The 22,468-nt window shown below is 52.0% G+C and overlaps 7 protein-coding genes across 7 annotated transcripts; 2 read left to right on the plus strand and 5 right to left on the minus strand.

The window, feature by feature from the left end:
* Positions 1–1,555: 1,555 nt before the first annotated feature.
* COCSADRAFT_29971 (uncharacterized protein) lies at positions 1,556–2,715 on the minus strand (the record flags this gene model as incomplete). Its single annotated transcript, XM_007705833.1, has 4 exons — positions 1,556–1,674; positions 1,730–2,287; positions 2,341–2,513; positions 2,573–2,715. The coding sequence occupies 4 exons, from the start codon at positions 2,713–2,715 to the stop codon at positions 1,556–1,558; spliced, it is 993 nt and encodes a 330-aa protein (XP_007704023.1).
* Positions 2,716–3,183: 468 nt separating this feature from the next.
* COCSADRAFT_99673 (uncharacterized protein) lies at positions 3,184–4,793 on the minus strand (the record flags this gene model as incomplete). The annotated part of the gene is made up of 2 exons (XM_007706005.1): positions 3,184–4,453; positions 4,507–4,793. The coding sequence occupies 2 exons, from the start codon at positions 4,791–4,793 to the stop codon at positions 3,184–3,186; spliced, it is 1,557 nt and encodes a 518-aa protein (XP_007704195.1).
* An 853-nt stretch (positions 4,794–5,646) lies between these two features.
* Positions 5,647–7,454, plus strand: COCSADRAFT_40384 (uncharacterized protein). The gene is made up of 2 exons (XM_007705875.1): positions 5,647–5,969; positions 6,026–7,454. The coding sequence occupies exons 1-2, from the start codon at positions 5,812–5,814 to the stop codon at positions 7,332–7,334; spliced, it is 1,467 nt and encodes a 488-aa protein (XP_007704065.1). The 5' UTR covers positions 5,647–5,811; the 3' UTR covers positions 7,335–7,454.
* Positions 7,455–7,546: 92 nt separating this feature from the next.
* Positions 7,547–12,655, minus strand: COCSADRAFT_164086 (uncharacterized protein; the record flags this gene model as incomplete). The annotated part of the gene is made up of 1 exon (XM_007706006.1): positions 7,547–12,655. The coding sequence occupies one exon, from the start codon at positions 12,653–12,655 to the stop codon at positions 7,547–7,549; it is 5,109 nt and encodes a 1,702-aa protein (XP_007704196.1).
* A 482-nt stretch (positions 12,656–13,137) lies between these two features.
* On the plus strand, positions 13,138–18,086 carry COCSADRAFT_40385 (uncharacterized protein). The gene is made up of 3 exons (XM_007705876.1): positions 13,138–13,370; positions 13,429–14,501; positions 14,553–18,086. The coding sequence occupies exons 1-3, from the start codon at positions 13,205–13,207 to the stop codon at positions 17,862–17,864; spliced, it is 4,551 nt and encodes a 1,516-aa protein (XP_007704066.1). The 5' UTR covers positions 13,138–13,204; the 3' UTR covers positions 17,865–18,086.
* A 285-nt stretch (positions 18,087–18,371) lies between these two features.
* Positions 18,372–20,540, minus strand: COCSADRAFT_175040 (uncharacterized protein; the record flags this gene model as incomplete). The annotated part of the gene is made up of 2 exons (XM_007706007.1): positions 18,372–20,205; positions 20,257–20,540. The coding sequence occupies 2 exons, from the start codon at positions 20,538–20,540 to the stop codon at positions 18,372–18,374; spliced, it is 2,118 nt and encodes a 705-aa protein (XP_007704197.1).
* A 1,125-nt stretch (positions 20,541–21,665) lies between these two features.
* Positions 21,666–22,190, minus strand: COCSADRAFT_164089 (uncharacterized protein; the record flags this gene model as incomplete). The annotated part of the gene is made up of 3 exons (XM_007706008.1): positions 21,666–21,814; positions 21,875–22,130; positions 22,182–22,190. 3 exons carry the CDS (start codon positions 22,188–22,190, stop codon positions 21,666–21,668), a joined length of 414 nt encoding a protein of 137 aa, XP_007704198.1.
* Between the last annotated feature and the right edge of the window lie 278 nt (positions 22,191–22,468).

Below are 22,468 nucleotides of genomic sequence, written 5' to 3' on the forward strand. Positions count from 1 at the left end.
CCAAAGTCAACGCAAAAGGTGGTAAATACGGTTATGCACTTCTTGCTGCGCTGAAATGTGAGCATGAGTGCACCATTAAGGTATTGATCGAAGCAGGCGCAACTTATTCGAACAGCAAGGGCCAGAGCGTTGGACACCTGTCCATCCGAAACCTGGGCGCTAATGTTGAAATGCTACGGTTCCTTCACGAGAGCGGTATCGATTTGAAAAAGAAGGATAAGGGGGGCAAGACGTTACTGCACACCGCAGCCGCAGTAGGTTCTCTAAATGATGAGTTGTTGGAATACCTCATTAATGTCGTTGGCCTTGGAATAGCTGACCAAGACAAATATGGCCGAAATGCTTTATATTATGCCATCGAAAGCCACGAAGCGGAAGTCGAATTTGGATTAGCGTTTATAATATGCGGTATGGAAGAGGCCAGAGATGATGTCCACAAAAACGCCCGCCTAGCAGTTTTAGGACGCATGGCTGAACTCATGGAACTCGCCACGAAGCAGGAATAGCGACACAATTTCCTTGTTATAATTAAGACCGCCTGACCGAGATAATATCAAATCATATAATTGAGTTTGTAGCACATGATACCCAAGTAATCAGACTCTTTTCCAATTCTTGCACTATTTTATTTTCTTCACTAAACTACATGTATGTATATTACTTCTTTTTTCGTTACCGTCATATACAGAATTCCAAAAATTCAACCTAAACTACCTAATTGTGAAATTGGCTTCTACGCATACTTGCTAAATTTACCCAATACCTTTCTTCTACCCTACCATACTTCCAACTCCACTCGTGTTTTTCTTTTCTTCTACATGAGATACCACAATCCCCCCCCCAACCTCTCGTACCCTCCTCGCTATAAAAATTGCATTTACTATATGCACTGATACACAAATCCACGCTAGTAACGCAATTTTTTTTCCATTTCCTATCAACGAATCGGGCTAGTCATGTAATAAGAAAATATTTATATATCAACGTGCCAATATGTCAAGCAAACACCTCACTTCTCGGATCAATGAGATCGGAACTGGTGAAGTTAGCAATAAAATGTCATACTTACGGGCGGAATATTGGATTCGTGTTTGAATCGGTATGAGAGATTTGGGTGACTCAAGAGGTTGTTTTTGATAGCGAGATTTACGAGCGGAGTATTGAGTATGGTCGAATACAAAGGATGTTGCTGAGCTGATTAGGCATGTATGTAGAGGGGCTATATAGTTATAGGATGAGAAATGGACAAAGTCTATGTCTTTGGAGTTTTATCTTTGCACTGTATATTGTTTTAGTGAGAAGATGTGCACAATAATGGTGTAGAAGACAGTATATGAGATTGTATAATTGATTCTTTGGTATGTTTATTCTAGGGGTATATGGAGATCGCACTGAATGCGCTTGACGGCGAGAATCAGTAGTAAAGTTATGGTGAACATTATTTGTGCACTTTGTTGATGTCTGGAGAGAGTGTCTTTGTGGGCAGATGCCGACATAAGCTGTTGTGGGGGTCACATCACTTATTCACGTGTCTGCAAATCTACTTCTCGATGCCTTAGGCCTTACGCAGAGCAAGCTTCTTGCGTGCTTGGATAGTGTAGGCATAGAGAGCATCCTTGAAAGCAAAGAGGAAGGCAGCGGTGATGACACTCTGGGTAACCTTGGGTCCGATGCCTAATCTCATGTTAGTTTTCGTCCCTTTTTTCATCAACCACGAATAAACACATACCTCCGTAGAGACCGGTGTATCCCTCCTCACGGATGATCCTCCTAAAAGTAGTCATCATGTTCTCCCTTGGACCATCCCTGCCTGCAACGTGCATCCTGCTCTTGACTGTAATGTAAGGGTAGGTGATACTTGTGGCCAGCAACTTGCCGAGAGCACCGAGGTAAAAGGCATCCTTGGGGGTAACACGCCTCTTCTTCTCCAACAGCTGCTTCAACTGCTCGAACACGGTGTACTGCAGAATAGGGTTGATGACGAGGACTAGAGCGGGCATGACACCGGCAAAGAGGCGGGCAGGGCCCTCATCACGGATGAGAGCAAACAAGGTGGCGAGAGTGGAAGGCGCCTTCTCGACAGGCGCACCCGGCAGCGATCCCTCTTGGGCCTCAGACTTGCGCGTTGTCATGCGCGTGTTGATGACCCAGATGGGGTTGGTCATGAGGACCGTGGCGCTACCGGCGATGGCGCCAGCGATCATCGACTCAATGGTGGTGAGCTTGGACGAGGCGCGACCGGCCTTGAGGGCGGCCTTTTCGAAAAACGAGCGAGTCCATTCATACCCTAGTCGGGTCAATACGGGGTTTGGGGTGGGATGGGAAAAGGAGCCGAGGTACAGTAGTAGTAGACAAAGTTTGTGACTGTAATGCCGAAGAGGGCAGAGTCCATGCCGGCGTAGAGTCCGGCGACGCCTTCGCGCTTAATGATGCGGCGGGCGGCATTGAGCGTCGACGACTGGGCGCGCTTCGACTCAACCTGGGCGCGAGTGGAGAGGGTGATGAGGGGATAACTACAAGGGAGTCTTGTTAGTAGTGTGCAAGGCATAGAGACGGTCGAGAGCAGGCATACGTCAGGGCCATGGAGAGCAGACCCCCGCCAGCGCCAGCGAGGGCATGGGCAACATTGTCGCTCTGCTGGGCCGCTGTGCTCTGAGGCACTGCCGTCGTCGACTCGGCCAGCTTCTCCTGCGCCTTTTCCTGTGCCTGGGACATGGCCGGATGGTGTTGGAGATGGAGATGGAGATGCGAGGTTCGCGCGATGGACGGACAAAGAGGGAAGGCGCAAGCGGGGAGATGGTCGTTGTCGTCGTCGTTATCAAGTCAAGTAGGAAGCGATGCAGCAGTCACCAGAGGGGCGATGATACGAAGAAAGGGCGTGGAAAGAAAAGCGGCTTAATTATCAGACGGAGGCTTCGGGCCATGCGTGGTCTGCGTCTCCGCATTTGGCCTGCGGCTCCAGCTGCTGGCTTGTGAACGTCACCAGCCAAGTTCCCGGGGTAAGTAGTACAACCGAGGCAACAAGACCCTCCCGGCCTAACTCGCTTTCAGCAATCCTCTGCCAACCACCAACCACATGCCATGCCTACTCTTCAAACACGCACCAAAAAAATCATGTCTCCGAGCTGCATGGCTGCGTGTATGATCAGCGCCGCTACCCAAAGTTACCACACTCAACCCTGCTCATCTCCTGCATATCCTCTTCTCCCATGTCCTCAAGGGCACGTATAAAAGCGCCGACAGCACCACGGCCACCTCGAGTCCGATGTCGCCCGTAGTTTCCGCAATAGGCCCTGTCCACCAGATCTGGCCCATGCAAGGCACAATAAGCCCAAACGACATTAAAAATGCCCCCAGTGCTGCAAATCCCGCTGGGAGTTTCTGGGCGTCGTCCCATGCGTCTGCATCTTCGGTGTAGGCTGCGAAGCTGCCACCTCGGAACAACACATGCTCAACCAGCACAATGCCAATAAACGCAGCGCTCCAGTACCCAATGACACCAATGAAGTTCTCGAGGTTGAGGAAGAAACTCTTTGACGCCTCGACGGCGACGCCAATGACGATGCCCGTGATGACGATGCTGAAGACGATGCGTGGGACGCGGAAGAGCCAGGGCACGAGCATCTGCAGGTTGAGCGTGACGCTGTACATGGTCGCAGACAGGTTGCCCAGCATGCTAAATGCTAGCACGACAGTGACGAACCGTCCAAAGCCTCCTGCTGGGTGCAGCATGGCTGCGAGGACACCGCTCGCTGCATTGGCCTCGTAGCCCGCTTGCCACGACGGCACATTGGGTGTCGCGCCGCCCATTGCTGCACCCAGTGTCATCAACAGGACTGTCGGGAGTGCGAGGCCAATATATGTGTACAATGCGATGCGGGACCGAGGTGCCTTTGGGTGCATGTATGTGGAGAAGTCGCTGGCCAGTGCGGCCCATGGCAACATGAAGCTGGCCACTAGACCCCCAAACGACAGTATCTGCGATGCAGTCGCTGCAGGGGCAGCAACCTGGTGACTGAGTTTCTGCCCTCCGCACCCTGCAGCAATGATAAGTGCCAGCAGTGCGGGTATCCAAGCCCATCGCTCGTAGTGGTGCAGTACGCCAAACCCACAAAAGGATATGACAAGTGACAGTAGGGCAATCACGACGATGCCGACAGTCGCATTGATGGTCGTCCCATCCTGCACCGCAGACAAGGCCATGCCGCCAATGACACTGTCAACCACGCAGAAGCCAGTCAGCGTCGCAAGGTTGAGCAGTATCAGAAGAGACACAAAGTACTTTCCAAACGAAAATCGCGCTTGGACAAGCTGTCGCATACCGGTCACGGGGCCCCACGTGCACATGTACGCTACAGGCACTGTGGAGACGAGCGTGAAGAAGAGGATAACCAGTGCTGCATCTCGTAAACTGAGGCCAAACGACATGGTCCCCACCATGCCAAACGTGACTCTGTGTCATGATCAGTCGCTAGATCTCGTTGTCATGACCGTGCAATCACTTACGGAAGGGGATTGCAACTCATGCAAAACCACAGTGTAAACATTTTGGAGTAGGCCGTCTCGTCCCTGTCCTCGTAGCCAACTGGTGTGCATCCTCTGACTTCAACATCTCCCTTTTTTTCCAAAAAATTTAACACTCCCCTCCATCCCCCCAATTCTTCTTGCCTGCCATGTGTGACATCGTTGTCCACTCCTCCAATCTTGACGAGTGATGGCCGTTTGATGTCGTCTTCAGATGCGACCCTACCCCCGCCATGGTTGCTTCTTCCCACCTCCGGTATATCTGCCATGTCGTTATTCCTTCTTCTTCTTCAACGTCGCCAAACCCACACCTTGGCCGCTTCTACCCGGCAGGATAAAGGTAGCCGTGACTTTGTCAGATATTCGTAATACCGAGACTACGGTCAAACCACTGGTTTGAGCGAGATGCAAACCAACAGAACTCGACCCCCACTCCAAGGCGTCCAAAGGATAGAAAAATCGAAAAAGTAGCCCCAGCTGTGTGGAAAGCGCGGAGTCTGAATTCCCCATAAGCCTATGGCATAGTTATGTCTGAGTCAGCCGCTCCACCGCACTCATCGTCAACATGACTCCTTCCCCAAATTTCTTATCGGCGTGGCGTACTGCAGCAAAATTCTTTCTTCCCCGGTATTCGCTTTCGCGACCAAGAGGTTACCGTTACCGCACTAGGGCCTCGCCTACCCGCCGCCGGGTTCACGACAAGGGCAAACCGGAACGAAGCCGACGCCTGGACCAAAACCACAATCTAGGCCGGTACAACCGTCTAGCATCCGCGTCCCTTAGCTGCATGCAGCATAGTACTCCTCCTACTAATTTGGGAAAGATGACGAAAGTGGGCATATGCGGTCGGAGGCACGGTATTAGCGTGGCGAATTGACAGTCTTGCAAGTTTGCAAGTTCGCCAAATGGCCTGATGGGCGTTTGTTGTGTATTAGACCCGCTTGCCGATATCTCGCCGGTCCTGCTGCACCCCCCATTTAACGCTTCACTGGTCGGACAACGGAGACGTCTCGCCCAACCACACTGCAACACGGTCATTGATACGCCGAAGCTGGGGCGGTCGTGGTAGCGGGTCCATTTTGTTCGGGGAAAAGAGATGCACATGTTTTAGGCGTTTTGATCATGGGGAGCTTGTTAAGAGGGCGCTCGTGGGCGTCGATCGAGCCTGAGGCTCTGTTTGCAATTCACTTTTTTTCCCCCCAGCTACTCCCCGCTTCCATCCTACTTTTGGCAGTCTTTGCTCTTCTTTTCTCATTTAGTCGTTGAAGCTTGTTTTGACGTCAAGCCATGGCTAAAGTGGGTGAGGAAGACAAGCGGGAGCCTGCCCCAGTCGATGAGGCTGCATTGGGACCTGTCGAGGGCGAGGTCGAAGTCCCGTATAGTATCTATACTAGCAAAGAGAAATGGATCATTGTTGGCATGGTTGCACTGGCAGGATTTTATAGGTACGTCTGTATGTCGAGGTATCGTGAGTGACCGTGGTTAACCCTCGCCCCATTAGTCCTCTCCCTGCAAACATCTACTTCCCAGCCATCCCTACCCTGGCCCGCGCCTTTGGTAAAACAGTAGACGACCTCAACCAAACCGTCACCGTGTACTTGGTCTTCCAAGGCATCAGCCCCATGCTCTGGGGCCCCATCAGCGACCGCTTCGGCCGCCGCCTCGTCTACCTCGTCTGCCTCGGTATCCTCGTCGCCTCGAGCATCGGCCTGGCCCTCTGTCCCACCGACCAATTCTGGCTGCTCCTCTTCCTCCGCTGCTTCCAATCCGGCGGCAGCGCCAGCACCATTGCCCTGGGCGCCGGCGTCATCGGCGACATCTCCACGAGCAGAGAGCGCGGCGGCTACTTTGGCATGTTCAACCTCGGTCCCATGCTCGCTCCTTGTATCGCCCCTGCCATCGGTGGTGCTTTATCCCAAAGCCTGGGCTGGCGTTCCATCTTTTGGTCCATTGTCATAATGGTCGCCCTCTGCCTCCTCTTCATCGCCCTCTTCCTCCCTGAAACCCTACGCTCCATCGCCGGAAACGGGTCCATCCCCGTTCCCCGCATCCAACGCGCCATCATCCCCATTGTCGGCCAAAAAGCAACAAAAGAAGCCTTCGACCCGGATACACGGTCCAAATCAAAACACTCTGTCAACCCTTTTGTGCTGTTCACCTACCCAGACGTCATCGTCCTGCTCACCTTCACCGGCCTAGTCTACGCGGTAAACTACACCATCACCGCCACAATCTCCTCTTCCTTTGCGAAAATCTACCCTCATCTCTCCGAAACCGTCTTGGGACTATGCTACCTCCCCGTCGGCGCAGGCATGATCATCGGATCCACACTCACGGGCAAAATGCTAGACTGGGAGTACGCACGTATCAAGGCGCGGTGCGGCGACAACTTCACTATTGAGCATGCTCGACTGCGCATCATGCCGTTTTACCTCTCGCTGTTTATCGTGTGTGTTGTAGCGTGGGGGTGGACGATTCAAGCTACGGTGCATATCGCTGTGCCGTTGGTACTTGGCGTGTTGCTGGGGTGGACGTCGATTGGCATCTTGAACACGACTATGACGCTGAATATTGATATTTTGCAGTCGAGGAGCTCGGGCGCTACCGCGTGTACGAATCTGGTGCGGTGCTCGCTTGCGGCGATTCTCGTGTCGGTTATTGATCGCATGACTAGTCGCTGGGGGGATGGCTGGACGTATACGTTCTGGGGCGGCGTGTGTTGTACGCTTTTGCCGCTTATGCTCCTGGAGATTAAGATGGGTCCGAAGTGGCGGAAGGCGAGGGAGGCCAAGGAGAACGAGAAGGCGTAATGTTTTGTTTGATTTTTTCTTTTATGAAACGATTGGATGAGAGTGTGGAGTAAAAGTATTATACCCTTTGTTGTTCATTACTCAGCGTAGCATAGCGAAAGTTATTTCTCATAATGGATTTTCTATATTCTAAAATCTTAGTCTAATGCAGGATAACAATGCAAGATGATAAAAGTGCGTGAAAAACATAAACTTCGTTGCTTCCAACTCCATCAAATCAACATTCCCTGTGTAAATCCCTCCAATGCAGCACGGTACTTTTGACTATACTCTATAATAATTTGCTGCTGGTACCAAGAATGTCTTGCGTTATGATCGGCCACAAGGTTATGCGCCAGTTCGTGGCAATACGTGCAGAACCAGCTGTCGAGAGCTGTCAACTTCCCCTCTTTGGTGTGGCAGGCGTCGGCGTGAAGGGCGATGAACCATGCCAGGTTGAAGAACAAACTGCCGTTCAGGTTGAAGGCGACAGTGTTCGACTTCTTATCGAGGAAGATGTTCACAGCAGCCGGGTTGACCGTGAAGAGCGAGGTCAGCCCGAAGATCAAGGGGAGGAAGGCTTGGAGATGTCCCTGGAGCTCCGCGGGGGCTGCGGTTTCGTCGCGGCCGTAGTAGACGTCTACGTGACGACCGGAAAAGGGGACGGAAAATGCCTTGTGCAGGTTTTCCCATTGTTCGCCCGTGCAGTAGCCGCCGCGGTCCAGCTCCGTGGCGTCTTGGTGGTGCTTGGTATTGATATTATCCATGCCTGTTGGACGACACTCCTTGATCGCGTTCTGGATGTTGGACTTGGTGGCTTGGATATCACGGCTGATCTGAGGTCCGTCTGTGCCACTAGACGTAGGGGCAGGCGCGTTCTTGAATCCAAGCTTCTTCGCCCAGTTGTTAATGAGACCTCCATCATCTTGCTGACGTCCGTGATTCGCCATTTCCATGCCAGTTTCTGGACTGTCGAATGCCCCAGGAACGCGGTTGCTCTTCTCTGGTGTCGCGGGTGGCACGCTTTCTCGCTCCTCTATCTTGACAAGACCAGACTTGGCTTGCTCCGCCAGACGCTGTTGCTCTTCCTCCTCTCGTTCTTGCTCTGCCTGTCTGGCTATGCGAGCTTCGTGCTCTTTCCTACGTAGAATGCGCTCTACATTAATACCCTTTTGTTGTAAGCGACGAAGCGGCTCAGTGAGGATACGCTCAAGAGCGATTGCGTCGTTTCGCTTTGGTCGCGATACCAAGAGCCTGACGAGTTCGCTCGACACCTCGTAGAGATCGTACTTTGGCGTAATGTTCAGCACATAGCCAACACTGCGAACTTTGATAATTACAGCCGACTTCCTCGACGAAGTAGCGACATTGCGCTCTGCCAGAGAGTATCGAATGGAAATATCAGACACGCACTGAACGGTCAAGTTTGATCCAAGCCATTTAGCGTCGTGTCTGATTGCCTTTGAAGAAGCATCACGTTCATACTCGTGGAGGAAGAGACGCACACGCTCGAGAATGTCTCGTCGTAGATCTTGTGCCGGTGTCTGGTCACGCACCACTGTCCCAATACGTTGGTCGGTCTTAACAAGATCAGAGACCTTTTGCACACCAAAGCGAGCGTAAAACTCCTCCAAAAGCTCCTCTTGAGGTGCTGCAATGATAAAGTCACGGAATCTCGTCATGTAGTTGACATTGTCAATAATGACAATCTCGTTGGCTTTGTTCAACGACCATTCACGATGGACGTTATCCTCATCCAGATCGTCCATGTCTTCGTCACCTGCTTCAGCCTTCTTCGTATCTTCCTTGATATCACGGTATCCAAGGAGTAGCCTAGATGCTACAAGTGCCTTGACCAGCTCCTTGTCTTTCCACAGAGTCCCGGCGTGCTCTGCTAGCTTCCTGAGCAGATCGAGGTATTTATCTTGGCCAATAGTATTGAGGAAGCGGGAGGGGTTCTTCGCGACCAAGTACGCCAAATCATGTGTAGTGGGCTCGTGCTTTGCGCCGACTTTGAGCAAGAAGACAGTGGCTTCAGCACCATAATGAACGTAGTCAAGAATTCCGCGGTATTCTTGATCGCGCCCAACAAAGACATGCTCAGGTGCATCGTAATGATGAATGCGCATCTCCGTCTTTCCAGTCTGATTCTTCGATCGATCTTCGAACCCGCTGCAGGTAGGATCAAGGTAATACTTTCGAAATATTGGCACAATGTTCGCAGTCGCCAAATTTTGTACCAGCCCCTTATATTGGTCCAGATCAGAACCTCGCGACGCCAAGTAAGCAAATTGCATCTCAGCATCTAACTTGGTTTTGGGCGGGGTTTTGATGAGATACTGTACACAGGGGCCGATACTTGGATCACGATGCACTCCCAGTTTCTCGGCATGGCTGCGAAGGTCACTTCTGAGTATTGGAAAACCTAGGCATGCTGCGTGTTCATTCGTGTAGCACTGGAACGGTCCGACCAGTGCTGGAAAAGGCGCTTGCTCGGTCGGCAGGATAGGAAGGGTGAGAGCAGCAAACTTGCTTGCTTCTGCGCTGTAGTTGTTCTTGTAGTAGTTTGCCAAGAAATAATCCATGGCGCGTGTGTAGAGCTGCACATCCTTTGCCTGACCAGCACGGTGGAGTATGTTTGCGATAGTGATGGAGTCTGGCCACTGCCGTAGCCCGAGGTTTATGAGAAGCAGGCCCTCTCGAGTACCTGACTTGAGCTCGAACGGCAACTTGATCTGATTCAAGCCAAGCACGAGAATCGCTGGATCTGGAGCATACAGATCCGAAGCTTTGAACTGCTGGCCGGGTTTGACATTCGTACCTTCGCCTGGCAAAAATGCTGTCTCGCGTAGTCTATCAAGGTCCTTCTTCGGGATCTCATTGATGACGGATGCAAAATATCGAATGAGATCAACATGGTTCCATGAAGGCCGCTCTGATTTCTCACCCTGTTCCCCATCGCGACTGCGCATCCGGTCAAAAACCATTGGAAGGTCAATTGTTTTTCGAACCCCAAGTGAGAGAAGGAATTTCTCTTTCGAACCAGCAAATGGTTTCACAGTCGGCAGGTCGTCGAAAAGCTTGACCGTCGGAAAGTATGACTCGGTTGGTCGGCGCATGCCCATTTTTGTAGGCATGATCTGGTGAGGGGTCAAGATCTTGGTTACAGTGTCTCTGGATGTCCCGTCAAGCTGCTCCCAGCATTTGGAAGTCAGTGTGAGTACTGATAGAGCAAGGTTCTCATCAGTCGTGAATTGCTCTAGCTGTGGCTGCGTTGTCATGTGGCGCAACCACCGTACCATTGACAATTCTGTCCACCCGAACATTTGTAATTGCTTCATTGTCATCCCCCTTGTAAAAGTGAATGGTATTGTGTCAGGAGGAAGTGGCAAGTGTGGACCAATGCGGGCTGGGTTCACAAACGTGCTAATATCCCCTAGTGCGAGAATTCTCCCAGAGTTCTTTTCCGGCTGAACATCGATGTTGGCGACCGTGTTCTCGAATAGACTCCTCGAGCCAGGTATGTCGATTTCGCCGTTTTCCAGCTTAGATCCACACCACTTGAGAAACTCGCAAAGCTCTTCTTCATTTAGCGCGCGCGATTCTAAGCCTTGTCGAATGTCCTGCATGGTAAGCTCGGTGATGAAACCGCGATTATGCAGGTTCAACATAAAGTCAAATGCGGAATTTGCTAGTTCCTGAGGAACCATAGGCACTTCTCCGAGGAAGCTGAGCGTTTCTGCAGGCATGCGTACTCGTTTGCTTGGTAGAACGCCCTTTGTTGAGAGGATATCAATCGAGCGTTCCTTGGAACAGTTGTAGAAAGCTTCGTCAATCCGATCACCAAGAGCCGTAGAAGGATGGGACGATTTCGCGGTGTATTGACGAAATATGTAGGCTGTCCTGATGACCAGTGCCTCCAAAGGCTCCTTGCCAAATTGGGCTTGCAAGGTTGCCATTTCATCTGCGTACGTGATACGGCATGCCAATCCAGCAACGCGCAAAAGCTCAATATTCCAGGTGGATATGTACCGAGCGTTCATGTCCACATTCTCACGCTCTACCGTTGGGATGAGGGATGGCGCGGAGATGTGAGCAAGATATCCTGTTGTTTGTGCCGTCGGAAATCCAATGAATATACGTCCTGACTTTGTTGGAAGAACCTCCGAAAAGATCTTGGTAGCAAGCGAGGCAGAGCTTCCTGAGCCTGTTGCTAGGGCAGCTGAAGGATCCTGGTAAGGAGATGTCAAGAGAGCAATCTTCGTGGTCTTGGGTGGAGACTTTTTCGTTGCTCTTTCAATCTCTGCCGCAAAATTTCGTGATACTTTGGTAGCTGCCACTACTGTGCATACTTGCAAGAAGATTGTTCCTTTTGAGTCCCCGGCTATTTCTTCACTTTCACTCGGCTTCTCAATTGCGGGCTTAACGGTCTTGGTGGCTGCTGGCGGTGGGGCCGAAAACTTGGAAAAGAAACTTCGCAAAGTTGAGCCGGCGTTGCGCACCTCCTGTTGTACAAGGTCGGCTGCTTTCTTGGGAGGCAACTGAGCAGTCGCAATCACATTCATCCAAGCGGCATCGAGTTGGGAGTGCTGTCTTGTGACATCAGTTACCTTCATCAGCCCTCCTTCGGTCTCAGTCTTTAAGCCCTGTGGTACGCGAACAATTTCAGGGGAAGAGATCTTCTTCGTAAAGGAAGCAACCACATAATCGTCTACATGGAGTTCAATGCTTTCAAGGCCTACAAACGTAAGACTGGTTGCGAGGAACTGACATAGAGTGGGTAAGTTTGGGAGCTTTGACGGATTATACGAAGGAGAGGCCGGGTTTGCCTGCCGGTATTCGAGCATGAATATGGTATCTCTTGTAGTATGTTCCGGGGGCACAGGCGCAGCCTTGGTAGACAGCATGTTGCCTTTCCAGTAAAAGGCCATTGTTCTATCGCCAGAGATGACAAACGGTTCATCACAATCTGCGAAGACACTATAGAAACCAACACCAAAAGCACCAATCTTTGTCTCGTCAGGGTTGCCGTCAGCGATACTCTTTAAACGACTCCAATCAGCAACAGTGAATGGCTGGCCGTTGTTACTAACGACAAGCCGCTTGAGTGTGTGGTGCTGGATGATGTGCTTCAACAAAATAGAGTCCGCAGCGCCCTGAGGAGTAGGTACAGTAAGAGAGGGGTCGGTCTCAAATTTGATAACGACCTGATCTGCTTTCGCGTCTGCAGCATTCTGAATCAACTCTCGTAGTGTCGTATGCTCGCTTGAGTAGCGTGCCAGAACTTTGTCGATCAAAGCACGTGTATTGACCGTGACCTCGCTGTCGAAACCATCGGCCATGGTTTGGTTGCGCAACCGCGCAAAATCTATTGCAGCCATCTCTACTCTCTGTTTTTTGAACGAACTGGAAAGAATCCCGGGGGTCTGCAAGACCGTGCAAGGTGAATATGGACTGTAAACGGGGCCGGGCTGATTTGCCAGCAGCGCAGTAAGACAGGGCTAGGTGGCAGTGGCGAAGTCACAGTTTGACCCAGAATATGAAGGAACCGTGGTGTGACGAAGTGAAAAATCCCGGATATTTCCACGCTATGCAAAGGGTATTAAATAATATGGGAGAGGCGGCAACGCGGCCCCGTGAAGGAGGAAAGGATGTCGGTGAGATGTCTCATCCGCTCTGTCTATTGATGTTGCAGACGCTTGTGCAGGGACCAGTTCCGAAAGTGGCTTAGCGCTGTTAGAACCACTGCCACGGGGTCAAAGCTTGGAGATCGCCAACCATGCCACTGTTCGGACATTCAACGCACCATGCCAGCGTCTGACATCACGGCTTCACCCCTTGACCAGCAGCATCGTTGTTGACCAGAAGGTCTAAAAATTTCAGATGTTGAGATGGCAGCCGACCCTCTGTCCCCGATCGCGCCTGCGCGCATTAGGGCCCTACTTCTCCCCGTGGGCCGCATCAGGCGCTCGCGATTCCTAGCTTTTGTCGACCTCCTGCAGCAGGAATCGCTGGTTCGCCTGGGCGACATAAGTCCTGATCCTCGGCCTGATCGCAGTATGCGCCCTGGCGGTCCGTATTAGCTACCCTGTTTGCTGATCTTGGCAACGAATAGATATGTTTTCTCCTCTAGCATGGCCTGACGGAACCCTACTGTATGACTTGTCGACATCTATGCCTTCGGCTTCTTACCTATCATTGTCTCCATTTGAGCAGTTCAGGGAACCGCTGCTTGTGATCGGATTGGGAGATGCATCCGAGTATGCATGGCTACGTCCGTTACATGGAACGGACCAAAGTTCAGCAGAAACATTTGAAGATCCTCCAGCTGAAGATGAAAGCACCAATTCTGTTCTTTTTGGAATCAATGATCTTAGAGAGCAGTTTCCCAGGGCATATTTGCATCGCCTTATGATGTTCGATTCTCCATCTCAGTCTCGACATCCGCGGTTACCTCCAGAAGCACTTTTGGTTCCTCCGAAATCCTATCTTAAAACGACGACGTTGAAGACTTTGATGTGCGATCTCACTGCAACGCTGCTAGCGGAGATGACAACATTGGCCAAATCTATCCAAGCTCTTCCTACCTTGACCTCCCCGGCGTCTCAAAATGGCATGGCAGAAGCCACGCCGAATTGGGCTGCATCGGAATCCATGCCACAGTTCTCCAGAAGAAACTCGCAAGTACCAAGCACAAGTAGACCTGTAACACCTGTGGGAAATGTTCAGAGAGATATGCACCGCGCATCCATGCCCACACTTCCTTCGAGCTCTGGAAGCTCCGTGTCAGGAGAAGACCAGCGGTCTGCTTCAGTAAGCACCCAGGATTCAAGAACCCCTGCCACCACATTTGATGAGATTTCTGGAGTAGGGTCAACTAGCAGTCTTCCACAAAACACAGGCAGCCCTACAAAATCTGCTGCAGCAACAAAGGCCGATCGTGTTTCAATCCATGGATTTGGCTCCGGGGGTGTGAGTGAGAGAGCACGAAATAAGGGACGTGGTCGCATCAGCATCGTAGTTGGCACATTGTACATGTGCGCTGGGCAATGGGTTGAAGCCATACGAGAGCTCACAGAAGGCGCAACAAGAGCACGCACTTTAAGCGACCATTTATGGCACGCAAAGGCTTTGGAAAACATCATGGTTTGTATGTTGCTATTTGCGTGGTCAGGCATGGACTTTCAGGTCAGTACGGCCTCCGATTGTGTTATCGCGCAAGAGCGCTGACCCAAAAAGATACCTCAAATATGCTACCCAGGATCTGATAAATCCAATGGTGTCAAGTCACCCCATCACACACCAACTAACAGTGGCGCGGAAGTTTCAGCGTCGGCAAAACAGCAAAATCATGACAATTCGCTCGATGCCCTTAGTGCGCTGCTACCTGATCTAGTACACATGATCCTAAACCTGTATACGCGGGCGGCTAATTTTGCGGGCGAGTCACTACCACCGCTTGCATTCTCGGAATGCGTTATACGATTCTCAAAGTTATTGGCCGCTATCAACCTATCCGCAGGGTATCTGGATGACGATTCGTTGCGCCACCTTGTGCAAAATGTTCCTTATAAACAAAAGTCAAGATCGGTCGTTTCCAGATTGAGTGTACACCCTACGCGAAACGATATTGCTTCGATGCTTTTTCGTGCGCTACCAGGCCCTGTTGAAACATGTGGCATGAATCCCACAGAGCGGGTGGTAATACTAGCTGGAATCGCGTCTGTTTTGTCATCGCTAGGGCTGCAGCGGAAAAAAGCCATCGTCATGAAAGAATTCATCACATCCCTTATACCCGGTCTAATACAGGCCCGAAAGGTGGGAGCGGCTGAAATGGGAGTTCATCCGGCTGCTGGCCTCGCTGCCCTCAACATTGCAAGTAGCAGCGGACCAGGTGCTGCCGCCCTCAATGTAGGAGAAGGAGAAGTTGAGAACGGGATTGAAGAATTTCTGGGCTTGATAGGCCGGATATACGGGATCCCTAACTCGAAAGGAGCTATACCCGACATGGCTGCGTCTGTTCAAAAAGCGGACAGTGAAGAGGGTACATCAAACAGTGTTGCAAGCCAACGTGAAGTTGACGCCATTCTTGCTGTGTCGTCCATGCGATCTTTTGGAAGTCTCAGTCTCAAACTAGAAGTTCTCCGAACATGTCTGAGCTTTTGTGAAGCCTTGCCAGACTTTAACGGTGTTCTCCATTTTACTGCCCTGTTGCTGAGAATAGCAGGGCCTGGAACGGCTCCGAAGCCAAATAGTACCGATGTGTACGTGTCTCTCCCGCGGGAGGAACAAGTACGCTTGTACTCGAACATCTCGAGAACTGTCACTGCAGCCAAGAAGCTTGGTTTTGCGCATGTGGAAACAGAGTACTGGGATGATTTCCTTGTCCGGGGACTGTTCATTCTAGACGAAAGCGAAGCCCTCAAGCTAACACAACGTCAAGGGGAGGAGATAAAGTCCAAAGTCAAGGGCAAAGACGGCCCTTTTCTTCACAACGCTTGGGCTGAGCAGCCTCAGACAGTCGATGCAAATACCACTCTAGTTGCCAACGAGGAGTATCGTTTCGTGATTGCCTTGCAGAATCCCTACGACTTCGAGCTTGGAGTTGAGTCGTTGAGATTTGCTGCTGAAGGTGTCGAGTTTGTGGGAGTGGAAGAACATTTCCTACTTGGTCCATACCGGACACAGAAGTTCCAGATAACAGGAAAAGCACTTTCAGCCGGTGAACTGAAGATTATTGGCTGTTATGTAAAACTCATTGGATGTCGAGAACGGCTGTTCCCTATTTTCCCCGAGCCATGGAAACCTAAGAGAGAGCCCAAGATGAAGCGGCTGGGACTCAAGGCTTGTCTCGGCACCCCGACCTCAAGGCCTTCGTCTACCATTGCTCCTTCGATTGATTGTAGAGCGATTTCGCAACCCAAGCCAGAGTTGCTTACATTTTCTGTAATACCAGATCAACCCATCCTCGCCATAACTAACGTGTCCCTCCCTCAAGCAGCAGTCATGGTACTGGAGGGTGAGAGGAAGCGATTTACGGTTACTGTTAAGAATTTGTCCCCAAAGACTGCTGTGGACTTTGTCCACATCTCCTTCCAGGATACAGCAATGGCCGCGATCCACGCAGCCACATCGAACAAAGACCTCCCGCCTGCCGAGCTGCATGAGCTCGAAGTCCAGCTTGCACATTACCCATCACTGCAATGGTGCAAAGACGAAGACGAAGAGTCTCTATGTATCAAGCCAGGTGCGGAGATGGACTTTACGATCGAGGTCGTTGGCCGTACCCGACTGACAGATGCGACCATTCAAATCGACTACGCCAACATTGGAAAGCGAAGATCCGAGATTGAAGAACATGTCTTTACTCGTCGGGTCTCTGCTCACATATCTATTACTGTGAATGCAAGTGTGCAACTCCAGCGCCCAGACATTGTGCCTTTATCAGGCGACGTTGGTTGGTCCCAAGGTCTTGCACCAGCCTCAGCAGATAGATCTGAGCCATCACCACCTGCGGCTTCTGGTAATGCCGACACCCATCTCCGCTCATTCATAAGCTATAAAAAAAATCAAGGAAACGATGACGAATACTGCATGCTTCTCCTGGACCTACGAAATTCATGGCCAAACCCACTATCCCTCACGCTTGAAGCACGCCGTCCCACCACAAACGACTCTCAAGACGACTCAACCGATCCCTGGAAAGACGCCTTCTCCATCACCGAAATCATCCAACCCGGCCACGTCAGCCGCATCGTCCTCATCCTCCCCAAAATCTACCTGCGTGCCCCTCACGCCGCAGTCCCCTCCCTCAACCCCGCCAACCAACGCCAATTCGTCGTCAGCACCAGCAAGATCTCGCCCGAAACCGAGCGCGCAAGCAGGGAAGCCTTCTGGTACCGCCAGCAACTCCTCACTATGATCCGCGGCACCTGGACCGAAACCGGCAACGGCCGCCATGGCGCCCTCGAACTCCGCGGTATCCGGCTCTCCCCACGCATGGTCGACGCTATTAAACTAGATGATCTGGCTATTTCTATGGCACTGGTTGCAGACCATGAAGGTGAAGAAGAGGAAGAAGCAGCACCATTGATCAAGCGACTAGGCCACTCGCGCTTCTCGGTTCCAATAGATACATTTGTTACGCTACGGACTACGCTTCGAAACCGAAGTCCCCATCCTATTTCTCCCTTGCTGCGTTTACAACCGCATCTCGCGTCGCTCCCGCACGCTCTCGCACTCGATCTCGACAAGCGGCTTTCGTGGTCGGGCGCGCTGCAACGCCGACTTGCGCTTTTGCCGCCGGGTGGGAGCACAACGTGTGAGATTGGGCTTGTGGCGCTGTGTAGTGGGGCGTACGAAGTCGGTGGGTTGGTCGAGGAAGTCGAGGAGCTAGGGGCTGAGGATGGGAATGGGGGTGAGGGGAAGAGGAGGGGAGAGATGGAGATGGAGAGGTTGTTGCAGGGGGATATACTCGGGGAGCGCAAGTTGAGGAGTTGGGGGGTGAGGGAGCCGTGTGGGATTGTTGCTACGAGGGGTGCTGGCGAGTAGAGCAGTGAGAAAAGGGTGTGTGCGTGTATGAATGATGGGTGGAATGTAACAAAGCGAGAAATATATCGTGTTTTTTCCAATGAAGATCACTGAAGTCCTTGTATTTTTCTTTTCTTCAGTCCCTGTATCTGGGATCCATTCTTGATTTCCCTTCTACACGAAAGAAAGACAGCAAGAAAAAACAAGGAGAATCCATGAACTCAGGAAAGAATTATAAAAGACGCCTGTAAATGCAACAAACATTCCGCCTTGGGACATCGTCATCGCCTGTTACAGGTACCTAGACGTTTTCTAGGTTGCGTGAAAAGAAAGAAAAAAGGGAAAAAAGGATGGAAATCAACCATTTACACAAGTACACTGAAGGATTAAGAAGAAAAGAAACAAGGCCGAGCTGTCGTAGCCTTAATCTCTAATATATCCTCCCGTAAGAGACAACTAATCATAATAATACATATTTCGACAATTCCACAACTGCGACTTCCCGAATCCAGGAAAAAGTTCCGAGTCTCAGTTATTAGTCAGGGTAGGCGCCCTCCTGAGCTTGTAATCAGGTAAATGGTCAAAGTCGTCGGTTTCGGGGTTGTAACGCCAGGCCTTGAACTCGACACCATAGGGTTTCGGCTCAAGCTGGTATAGCATACCGAGTGGACAGTCGAGGTCGGCTACATCTTCACGCTTCAGGCCCTGGAAGTAAGCTAGCAATACACGAGCGACACTGCGATGCGTAATCAACAAGCAGTGGTCCGTCATGCGCTCTAGTTCGACAATGACGGGGCGAACGCGGTTGATGACATCGAGGTAGCCTTCGCCACCCGGACCGGGATAACGATACGCGAGCTTGTCGCGTCGCCGTCGGAAGTATTCGTCAGCATACTTTGTGCGAATCTCTTCGTATGTGAGACCCTCCATGATGCCTGCGTTGAGCTCATCCAACATGCGCATCTGCTTGACCTCGAAGTCCTCATCGCAAAAGTACTGCCCAGTCTGAATTGAACGCTTCAGCATCGATGTCCAGACACAAAAGTTGTGCGTCTCGAGTTCATGGCTGTAATATGGATTCGGGGGAGTGGTGTCACCCGGGACTGGTGGAAAGTGCGAATTGGCCTTTTTGTTTGCTTGCCGAACTGCCCACTCCTTTCGCTGGACAGCAATGAAGCGCGTCATGGCCTTTGCGTACTTTTGTCCATTCGGGCTAAGATCAGAGTCACCGCCAATCTTGCCAGCAACATTATCCGTCGACTCGCCGTGCCTGGTTATCCAGATCATGCGTGGCGCGAGGTTGAAGTTGAGGAGATAGTAGACAGCCTGGCCGGCAAGGAAACCCCTAATCTGATGTGAAATCATCTTCCGGCCGACATCCACCATCTTGACATACGGCATGTTGTTATCTTCCTCGTAGTCGCCAATCGGAACGTAGTTCTTCTCGTAGATGGCTACACGCTTCTTGAAGTCTGCGAGAGCAGCAACGGGGTCCTTATCAGCGTAGTCTGGTCCCGACAGCTTCAAGCGCATATTTGACTCGAGCAGATTCTGGTCGCGACATACACTCTCGACGAACAAAACGTTGAGCTCTGGTCCCGCGCGCGCACGGATCCGCTCCATAATTTGTTTGCGGCGTGCAAGAGTGCTGTTGGTTGCATCGAATATGCCTACTGATCCACTACCCTTTAGGATGTAATCCAGCAGATCATCCAATGTTTCCATGGCGCATTGCTCTCGCAGCGCAGCCGCACGCTGGTTTTGCGGGTCGAAAAAGTCGGCCGACTGGTCCATTGCCTCATTCTCGTTGGTATTCTGCTCATTTTTGGGCGTAAGCGCTTTCGGGCCCGGAGATGTGACCTGGACCCGGGGCGGTGGAAGCGCCGTATTATCGTCGTCGTCGTCCGCGATGGCGGTGCTACCCCGGCGTGGGTCCGGCACATTCTGTGGGTCAATTGACCCATCGTGCGCGGGGTCGCCGTTGATAAGGATTTTTGCGGCAATCTGCGGCAAGGTGTCCTGGTGCTCCTCAATGGCGCGCTTTACATTGGATGAGATGCGCTCAAGGTTCGCTTGGGACAAGCGGAAACCGCTGTGACTGGCCGCCACTCGCCGTTTCTCTCCCACGTTGAAAATCTTGGTGTCGTGTTGCAGCCAATTCAGGTAACGGGCCATTTTCTTTGTGATGTAAGACTTACCCCGCGCGGGCAGTCCCACCATGACAATGACTAGCTTGGAGCCGACATCGCGCTGTGCAATCTTGCCATCGGGTGAGACCTTGGATTTTGTCAAGCCGGGGATGTCGAGCGTCGTCGGGCGTAACCGGGGGGTGCCCGCAGCGGAGCTGTTGCGTGTAAGGGTGCTGTTACGGTCAGCGAAGTATGAGGTAGTCTGCACCGGAGCCTCTCCATACTCTCGCGGACTTCCCGGGACCGACGGCAACGGGGTGTCGCTCAAGGCAACACCCACGCCATTGTTCCCAGAGAGGTGTCCATTTTGGTGTTGCTGCTGGACGGGATTGGGAACCGCCTTCAGGTGGCCATCTTGGTTTGCGCGCTCCTTGAGCGCCTGTACGTTCTTTGCGGGCGCAACTGCGGGAAACTTGGGTTCGGCCGACACGGGGCGGGGCGTCAGATCGTTGTCAATGGTTGTGTCTGGCTGCTGTGCGTTGTCGAGGGGCAGAGTGAGTTTGCCCATTACAGATCGGGCAAAGGTGGAATGGGAGCTGAAGCGGCGGCGTGGCGGAGAAAAAGGTGGTGAAGAAGAGGCGGAAGTGCGGCGGGGATGGGAATGGTGCCTGTGACGAGCAAGCTCGGTGACCATCGGCGTCCGAAGAGCATCCATGTCTGGCGTCATGCCAAGGCGACGAAGCTGCTATTGTGCACTGCTCTGTCAAGCTAGAGTGAGAGTAGCCTCACCGCTGCGCAAAGGCCAGTCGCTGGCCGGGGATGAGTTGCAGCAGTGGACAAGGGAGTGGGTTGAGGTTGGGGAAATATACGTAGTGGTTGCACACAGGCTTTGGTGCAACCACAGGCACTCTGGTCAGGTCTTTCTTGTCGTGCGCGTTGCGCAAAGACAAAAAGCGGGCAGGGACAGGTGACTTTATCAGCAGGACCGGAGGCCGATACATATATCCATGCGTTTGAATTAAATATGACTGTTCGGAGTCGGACTTTCTGGCTGGTGCTCACCACCACCCACGGTTCCCCGCCAGACCACGTTGCTGGACGGAGCAACGGTCGAGTTTGCGGGAACGCGCAGGAACAGGCTGGCTATTGCATGACGTACGATCTTATTGGAATGTCTTCCTCTCTTCTTCTTTCTTTTCTTTGTCTTCTTCCCCCGTACAACAGAGATTGGGACAAAGGCAGGCAATCGGTGCACGCGTCCCTTCCCAAGCCACAACGCACCCCGCCTGACGTCGGTGCTGGTGCTGCTTACACCCAGACCCCCACGCTCCGAATCCCGATACCGATAGACAAAAGACGACAGAATAGCATTTGCAATTCGGTTATAACTGATGGCGACCAGCCTACGTGGGTTCCTTTTGGAATTCGGATCTGCATGAGTCTCTGTCCAATGTCAATCCAAGCATTAGGCACAAAGCGTGTCGCCCAACAATGTCCCGATGGTGCACACATGGTGAATCCCTTGGCATCCAATATGCATGCATACATACACGATGAGTGCTTCCCCAGATTTCCTGACGTAGTCCTGTGGAGCCCCCGAGATTGATGTCCCTTTTGGCATAGCGTCTTGCTATGATGCATTCGTTCGGAGCAGGACAGAAATACGGTACTCTAGTAACAGAACAGCCCGACCTCACTTGGCAAGCTTGAGGGTGAGAACCAGCAGACATATATACGCTGAAATGCTCAGTGCTGTTAAGGCGACGACAATGTTTCCGCTCGTGCGAAACTTCTTGTGGCATAGACCGTCGGCACCGACTTCGGAGAAGAACTGTCTGTTTCCTGTCGACTATCAGCACCCAAAGTGTATAGGCACATGCACAGTTTCGTCATAGCACTCACCTTGCTGGCGACGGAACAGACTGGTGAAGAGGATACCGACTCCATAGACGGCGAACAGCGCGCCAATCGAGTAGAACTCGGCGGTGAAGATCTTGAGCACGACAAGCGCAAAAGAGAACTGGCCGATTGCCGTGCGCACATAGGCGCCCTCAAACGTGCGCTGGGCCGCCCGAATCTCAACCAGCTCATCGCTTGTCAGTACAACGGAGCGGGCGCGATGCAGATGCAGTCGGTATCTGTCTTCTGCGTGACGGCTCTGGTCTACGGTCAGTCACGGCGGTTTGGCAGTCGGCTTGTTTGTCCTCACTTCGAACATAGCCGGTTATGCAGAACACACAGCACAGGGAAATACGGATTGTGGATATGGATATGGCCGCTCCCAGTGTTCGTCCACGGTGAGTGCAGAGGGCAAGCCGTTGGTGATGGGTGACGTAGCGGGGTTCTAGGCCTGTTCACCGAGGTTACGCTGCGCGGCGCGTCCTGTTAGGCTTCCCGACGAGACGCGTTACCACGTCGTTGGTTGATTAGAACGAATATTTCTGTCGGGTTTTGATGACTCGCGCCAGAGAAGCTGGTTTGCAATGCAGGTGTTTC

Source organism: Bipolaris sorokiniana (assembly GCF_000338995.1).
Source record: "Bipolaris sorokiniana ND90Pr unplaced genomic scaffold COCSAscaffold_15, whole genome shotgun sequence".
NCBI lineage: Eukaryota > Fungi > Ascomycota > Dothideomycetes > Pleosporales > Pleosporaceae > Bipolaris > Bipolaris sorokiniana.

Bases quoted from the DNA above. Each gene is read 5' to 3' on its own strand.
- COCSADRAFT_40384 (XM_007705875.1), top strand. From the start codon at position 5,812: ATGGCTAAAGTGGGTGAGGAAGACAAGCGGGAGCCTGCCCCAGTCGAT. The intron at 5,970-6,025 runs GTACGTCTGTAT...TCGCCCCATTAG, and splicing joins GCACTGGCAGGATTTTATAG to TCCTCTCCCTGCAAACATCT.
- COCSADRAFT_40385 (XM_007705876.1), top strand. From the start codon at position 13,205: ATGGCAGCCGACCCTCTGTCCCCGATCGCGCCTGCGCGCATTAGGGCC. The intron at 13,371-13,428 runs GTATGCGCCCTG...GGCAACGAATAG, and splicing joins TGATCCTCGGCCTGATCGCA to ATATGTTTTCTCCTCTAGCA. The intron at 14,502-14,552 runs GTCAGTACGGCC...TGACCCAAAAAG, and splicing joins GGTCAGGCATGGACTTTCAG to ATACCTCAAATATGCTACCC.